The 7,775-nt window shown below is 45.3% G+C and overlaps 1 protein-coding gene across 2 annotated transcripts; it reads left to right on the forward strand.

Moving 5' to 3' along the window:
* The first annotated feature begins 603 nt into the window (after positions 1-603).
* LOC311142940 (heterogeneous nuclear ribonucleoprotein A/B-like) lies at positions 604-4,847 on the forward strand. Of its 2 annotated transcripts, XM_084178699.1 has the most exons (9): positions 696-830; positions 1,291-1,517; positions 1,816-1,984; positions 2,085-2,243; positions 2,352-2,507; positions 3,209-3,311; positions 3,636-3,806; positions 3,899-3,984; positions 4,534-4,847. In XM_084178699.1, exons 2-8 carry the CDS (start codon positions 1,300-1,302, stop codon positions 3,967-3,969), a joined length of 1,047 nt encoding a protein of 348 aa, XP_084034825.1. In that variant the 5' UTR covers positions 696-830; positions 1,291-1,299; the 3' UTR covers positions 3,970-3,984; positions 4,534-4,847. The 2 variants fall into 2 exon arrangements, with proteins under 2 accessions (XP_084034826.1, XP_084034825.1); XM_084178700.1 differs by lacking the exon at positions 3,899-3,984 and having other exon boundaries at positions 604-830.
* The last annotated feature ends 2,928 nt before the right edge of the window (positions 4,848-7,775 follow it).

Genomic DNA, 7,775 nt, shown 5'->3' on the forward strand with positions numbered 1-7,775 from the left:
GGGCGGCAGAAAGGCAAGGACAGGCCCTGCCTTGGCGGACATGGTAACTTTAGCAGGACACAATGCAACTATACAGACTGGGAGAGGCAATCCATCACCAGCATAACTGTTGTTGTTGTATCTAAAAACCTGCAATTCTATTTTTAATCCTAATTCGTTAGCTAGTTTGCTCGCTATCTGTCAGTCAATCGGAGCTGGCTGAATTTCTGCAGTCTTGCTACGCAGCCGGTAGCTAGCTAACTACTTTGCCGCTTTAGATGCAGCAGGCAGACTGCCGGCAGAGATCAGTCATGCTTGCTTCCCCCTCAAGCATGCTAGGTAGCGCTAGATATCAACAGCCAATCCAGTAGGGGCTGTAAACTATAGTGAGCTTCGATTGGTCAATCTCAACGCGATGTCGCGGAGTATTTCAACAAAATTCAGTTTATTCCAACGTTGGTCCCCCTGTTTTATCGCCCCCAATGTGCTATGTGGATCTCTTGTGTACTTCTCCTTGGATGCGGCGGTGGAAGCGTTGCTGAGAGCCCATTGGCTATCGAACGGCCAATGGTGTGGGTTTGAAGGCTTGGGAGCTTCCGGAAGGAATATTTAGGTTCGTTGCTAGGAGGAACATCTCGTGTGAGTTGCGGTAAGTAGGTGGCACCTTTTTGCTAAAAAAGCCAATAGGAAAACACCATTATCACGATGACAACTTTAGATACCCAATCGTGGATTCCTTCTTACAGGGACGCTCTCTTCCGGTAGTATAAAGCTTGCCACGAGTTAGCTCGCGGAATCGGAGAGTATCCATCTTGAAAAGCATCCTCCGGGACCTTGCTAAATTTTAAACGGTAAGCGCTGTTTGTATTTGTTTACCTCGCACGCATTGAGTGCTGTGATTCAACGATGTATGTCACCCGGCATCTAGCTAGCTAAATAAGGTATAACTACCTTGACGTTAGCTTTTGCTAACTCGAATTTCAAGTCAGGCACTGGCAGGCCGCAAACACTAACAGAATAACCAACTAGCTAGCTAGATCTGTATAGAAGTTTATCGCTGACATTTGAATTGTTTCTGTACAGTTTGCTTGAATGCGTAATAAGGTACTCGAATACAAATCAAAACGTTGGCTATGGTATTTTATCAACTCGTCAAATGTGATTGTGTACCGTTTGTTAGCACGCTAACGTTAACTAGCCAGAGAAGCCGGTTAGCTTTATGGCCTGCGTTTGAATGTGCACGGTTGTCTACAACAAATGTAGGTAATGTTAGCCAACAGCTAGTTAGCATTTCCTTTATCCCCATGGTAGGCGATCACAATGTCTGACGACGCTGAGCAGCAATTCATGGAGACCTCCGAAAATGGAAACGAAGCCGAAGAGCTGAATGGAGCAGAAGATTCCACAGAACAGCCCGAGGCGGAGGAACAAGAGAAACAGAGTTGCGAGGAAGAGGCTGCGGTGGAGGAAGTGGACGCTCAGAACGGAGCGGCAGAGGGTGGACAGATAAATGCAAGCAAAGGCGAGGATGACGCTGGGTAAATTTCTGTATGGTTGTTTTAGCATTAACGTTACATGTTTCTTTTGTTTAGTCTTGGCGCCATGTCCACATTCAGTTATACTTAAACAATCGGTGTTTTGAGTTGCAGTGATGCAACCGAAATGTGTGAACTCCCAGTTTTTGTTATTGGCCTGTACAAGTTTGTAAGCCTCCATGTGTGCCCCCCACCCCCCGAACACGCATAATATAAAATGTTAATGAAATTTAAGTGGCTGCTCAGTTGTCAGTGTATGAGCATTGTCCTCAATGCTTTACTGATCTGTGTTTCTCTGCAGCAAAATGTTTGTTGGTGGACTTAGCTGGGACACTAGCAAAAAAGACCTGAAAGACTACTTCTCCAAATTTGGAGAGGTCACAGATTGTACCATCAAGATGGACTCAAACACAGGAAGGTCACGCGGGTTTGGGTTCATCTTGTTCAAAGCAGCAGCAAGTGTAGACAAGGTGTGTGCCATGGGAAAGGTGACATGATTTGATATTTTACATTGTGACAAGTTGGACTTTGTAGACAACTTTATTTTTTTATTTTATTTTTACCTTGAAGGTTCTTGAGCAGAAAGAACACAGGCTAGATGGACGACAGATAGACCCGAAGAAGGCGATGGCGATGAAGAAGGAGCCAGCCAAGAAGATCTTCGTTGGTGGTCTAAACCCAGAAGCCACAGAGGAGACCATCAGAGAATACTTTGGTACCTTTGGAGAGGTTTGTCATTAGCCTTCTATTGTTCTATGATGGCCTCTCCTGTGTGTTGCAGTAGCTGGATTTCCCCCCCCCCCCCAGTGTTATTCATTTCTCTTTTCAAACCTTCAGATTGAATCCATCGAACTTCCAGTGGACCCCAAATTCAAAAAAAGGAGGGGGTTTATCTTCATCACGTTCAAAGAGGAGTCCACCGTTAAAAAATGCCTTGAGAAGAAGTTCCACAATGTGTGTGGAACCACGGTAACGGATGGAAAGGAAGGCCTTGTATGTATATTTTCTTTATTTTTCTACTTACTTTTGGTGGAGATGTGCATGCTTGGGTGTGTTCTACATCACTGGCTAAGCATCCTATTTGTGTATGAAATGCTGACTTGTCTAAATGCGACTTTGTTAGTGCATAGTCTTCATTCCCTGTGAAATGCTTTGGGACATGGTCATGCACCCTGGGTTGAAATAATGTATCCTCACTGACATTTCCACATTGCTCGCAAGAGTTTCAGACCTGTTTGCATGGTGATAAAATACTAGAATGCTTTGTTTCATCAATTTGAACACATTTAATTTTTGCATGTCAGAATTCATATCTAGATTTGTCAAGTTTTTTAAAATTGTGTTGGCAGTGTCCTCTGACTGAGATGGGGTCCAGTGTGAGCTTTAAGCTAAAATCCAATGCTTGGACTTAAAATGTGACTTGTGTAAAATAAGCCACCATGTGTGGTGCACAATTGGCCCAGGGTAGGGGAGGGAATGGCCGGCAGGGATGTAGCTCAGTTGGTAGAGCATGGCGTTGTGGGTTCGATTCCCACGGGGGGCCAGTATGAAAAATAATGTATGCACTAACTGTAAGTCACTCTGGATAAGAGCGTCAGCTAAATGATATAAATGTAAATAGCCCTTGCATGTTTGTACTCCATGCCATCTTTGCAGCATCTGTATAATAAACATCCCCCTTGATTTCATCCCAGTGTGAGATCAAAATCGCCCAGCCCAAAGAGGTGTACCAGCAGCAGCAGTTTGGAGGCCGTGGCGGCGGCTATGGAGGAGGCAGGGGAGGCAGGGGCCGTGGTGGTGAGTATTATAGCAAGCAGTCTGACGTATTTGTTATGAGTGACTAGGGCATAAACACGTTGGCCTTTTATTTGTATGATGCATACGGCTAGTTTAATTTCAAACGAAGGTCTGTGCGCTCCAAGGTCTGAAGGTCCAATGGATTCTACCTGCAGGAAGACATTCGGTGTAAGGCTGCAAGACGGGTGTTGCGGGGAAGGATCTGAGAAATTGGATCGCTAATTGGCATCCATCCCCTGGACCATAAATATCTGGAATATTTAAAAACAAAACAAATACGTTTTTAGTCTTTGTCTGACTTGGAACCACCTTTCTTTCCCTCAGGCCAAAACCAGTATGGCAACCAGGGTTATAATAACTACTGGAACCAGGGTTACGGCAACCAGGGCTATGGCTATGGCGGGCAGCAGGGCTATGGAAACTATGGCGCTTACGGCAACTATGACTACGCCGCTGGATACTACGGAGGGGGTTACGGAGGGGGTTACGACTACAGTGAGTATACAGACCTCTGGCAAGCGCCTACCTGATTATATGTGACTTGTCTTTGCACAGAAGCACTCAGTCCTCTCTCTCTATTCCTGCAGACCAGGGCAATACAAGCTATGGGAAAACTCCAAGACGTGGAGGCCACCAGGGTAGCTACAAGCCATACTGATCTCATGTAGTGCAGGTATGCATTTTAGTGCTTTGTAACATTGTGGTGCGATATAGCTGTTAGATTTGTGGCATTGATGCAAACAATTCCTTGCCACGATTTAGTCTGGCCCAGGGGAAGGCAATTGTGGATTAGAATGAAATTATCCACTGTTCATCAATTGGATTTAGAAAATACAGTTCTGTTGGGGACAGGAAACTTGTTTTTAAAAGTACACAACCTCAAACCCTCAAATTTGCCAGCACAATCTGCATCGAAGATGCACCCCTACAACTACACTACTGGATCAATAAGGGTTGATGTTGCGGTGGACCATGTTCAAAACAATGGGTGTTCTAGCGTGGGAGATGGGAGACTATCTGCTTAAAGCTGCACAGCAAATTTAACAATGTCTGCTGTTTCCCTTTAATGCTATGCTATGACCACTCTAACCAGCAGCGTTGGCTTCCTAATCCACCCCCTTCTTGCATGCTTGTTGCCCTAGCTGTTTGCTTGCTCTTTGATGCAGGGTGGTGGGGTTGTCATAAGTGGTGTGCAACAATTCCTTTTTCTCCTCTCTTAAAGGACTCAAGTAATCCAGATTTGAGACTGAGGTGTGGCAGAAGTATGCAGGACTTGATTCTTTCGTTTGGGATGACAGACTTGCACTCCACTTGTACAGACCATCTGAGGAACTGGGGAAGCAAATGTCACTTTTCCACGTTTTTATTTTATCTTTTTTTTTGGTCCACATTTCCAGAGATGGAAGTGTAATTTTTACTGTACTTTTTGGTACCTTTGAATCTAATGTATTGTATGGTATTTTACATGTCGACTGGATTTACATGTGAATCGGAAACTGTCAGAGCTTTTGAAATAAAGCAATTTTGAGTAATTTTTTTCTGGTGTTTCTAGATTACTTTATTTTCTGACTCTGCAACTGGCAACGGGACTTTCAACAAGGAATTCTGTGTGGGATTGGCGATCATGTAAAAGGGATTTACCTAAATGTGAATTCATTTAAGATTGTGTAGAGAATGTCAGCTTGTAGACGGAAGCAACCAGTATATTTTGGATTCATTTTAATTTTGACCTGTGTTAAGTGGCATTTTATAGAACATCTAGTTGATGCTTAAAGCCTGCAAAATATTGCAAGGGGGTTGCAGCCTCTCTGGAATTTCATTCCACCAGTGTCTTTGGCAAATTGTTAGAAATAAACATTTTGGTTTATAATTTGTGTCCATCTCTGTTTTAATGTGTAACTTATGGATACTGTTTTAGTGTTAAATTCATCAAATGGCTAATTTAGTTTTGGAATTGAATTTAAAGTTATTGGCATACACATGGGGGGTTGTCTAAATACCTTCAACTAAGTCACTATGTATTTGAGATGACTCATTTAAAACAGCTTTTCAAACTGTTTGCTGACAAGTGTTGCTTTCATATTGTTTATGGCTGCATTTACACAGGCAGCCCAAATCTGTTCTTTTGCCCAATTATTGGCTAAAGTTCTGTGCATCGGATTTGGGCTGCCTGTGTAAATGCAGCTGTATATATTGCAAAACGAGCACACAACCTACTAATGTGTTTGAGGGGCTACATCTAGCCAAAGTGGACAGTAGTGGTTTGCAATTGTGGCCTAAGTGTGTTTTAAAATACACTGCTCAAAAAAATAAAGGGAACACAAAAATAACACATCCTAGAGCTGAATGAAGTGGCGCAGTGGTCTAAGGCACTGCATCGCAGTGCTAACTGTGCCACTAGAGATCCTGGTTCGAATCCAGGCTCTGTCGCAGCCGGCCGCGACCGGGAGACTCATGGGCGGCGCACAATTGGCCCAGCATCGTCCAGGGTAGGGGAGGGAATGGCCGGCAGGGATGTAGCTCAGTTGATAGAGCATGGCGTTTGCAACGCCAGGGTTGTGGGTTCAATTCCCACGGGGGGCCAGTATAAAAAAATATGTATTCACTAACTGTAAGTCGCTCTGGATAAGAGCGTCTGCTAAATGACTAAAATGTAAATGTAAAATGTAATTAAATAATCTTAAATACTTTTTTCTTTACATAGTTGAATGTGCTGACAATCACACATTATCAATGGAAATCAAATGTATCAACCCATTGAGGTCTGGATTTGGAGTCACCCTCAAAATTAAAGTGGAAAACCACACTACAGGCTGATCCAACTTTGATGTAATGTCCTTAAAACAAGTCAAAATGAGGCTCAGTAGTGTGTGTGGCCTCCACGTGCCTGTATGACCTCCCTACAACGCCTGGGCATGCTCCTGATGAGGTGACGGATGGTCTCCTGAGGGATCTCCTCCCAGACCTGGACTAAAGCATCCGCCAACTCCTGGACAGTCTGTGGTGCAACGTGGTGTTGGTGGATGGAGCGAGACAAGATGTCCCAGATGTGCTCAATTGGATTCAGGTCTGGGGAACGGGCGGGCCAGTCCATAGCATCAATGCCTTCCTCTTGCAGGAACTGCTGACACACTCCAGCCACATGAGGTCTAGCATTGTCTCGCATTAGGAGAAACCCAGGGCCAACCGCACCAGAATATGGTCTCACAAGAGGTCTGAGGATCTCATCTCGGTACCTAATGGCAGTCAGGCTACCTCTGGCGAGCACATGGAGGGCTGTGCGGCCCCCCAAAGAAATGCCACCCCACACCATGACTGACCCACCGCCAAACCGGTCATGCTGGAGGATGTTGCAGGCAGCAGAACGTTCTCCACGGCGTCTCCAGACTCTGTCACGTCTGTCACATGTGCTCAGTGTGAACCTGCTTTCATCTGTGAAGAGCACAGGGCGCCAGTGGCGAATTTGCCAATCTTGGTGTTCTCTGGCAAATGCCAAACGTCCTGCACGGTGTTGGGCTGTAAGCACAACCCCGACCTTTGGACGTCGGGCCCTCATACCACCCGCATGGAGTCTGTTTCTGACCGTTTGAGCAGACACATGCACATTTGTGGCCTGCTGGAGGTCATTTTGCAGGGCTCTGGCAGTGCTCCTCCTGCTCCTCCTTGCACAAAGGCGGAGGTAGCAGTCCTGCTGCTGGGTTGTTGCCCTCCTACGGCCTCCTCCACGTCTCCTGATGTACTGGCCTGTCTCCTGGTAGCGCCTCCATGCTCTGGACACTACGCTGACAGACACAGCAAACCTTCTTGCCACAGCTCGCATTGATGTGCCATCCTGGATGAGCTGCACTACCTGAGCCACTTGTGTGGGTTGTAGACTCCGTCTCATGCTACCACTAGAGTGAAAGCACCGCCAGCATTCAAAAGTGACCAAAACATCAGCCAGGAAGCATAGGAACTGAGAAGTGGTCTGTGGTCACCACCTGCAAAACCACTCCTTTATTGGGGGTGTCTTGCTAATTGCCTATAATTTCCACCTGTTGTCTATTCCATTTGCACAACAGCATGTGAAATGTATTGTCAATCAGTGTTGCTTCCTAAGTGGACAGTTTGATTTCACAGAAGTGTGATTGACTTGGAGTTACATTGTGTTGTTTAAGTGTTCCCTTTATTTTTTTGAGCAGTGTATGTTGAGTGACTTGGAGATGCAATTTTTTTTTCTACAGCAGGGGTACTCAACTCTTACCCTACGAGGTCCCGCCTGCTGGTTTCCTGTTCTACCTGATTTAATTGCACACACCTGGTGTACCAGGTCTAAATCAGTCCCTGATTAGAGGGGAACATTGAAGAAAAAAAAAGCTGTTGAACTGGTGTCGCGGTCCATAGTTGTGTTTGAGGGTTCTACAGTATCCAGTGACAAATGGTCTGTGAAGCGTTTCACTTATAGTATACAGGCTGTAGGTCAAT

This window comes from Coregonus lavaretus, assembly GCF_964263955.1.
Source record: "Coregonus lavaretus genome assembly, chromosome: 15".
In the NCBI taxonomy this organism is placed as follows: Eukaryota; Metazoa; Chordata; class Actinopteri; order Salmoniformes; family Salmonidae; genus Coregonus; species Coregonus lavaretus.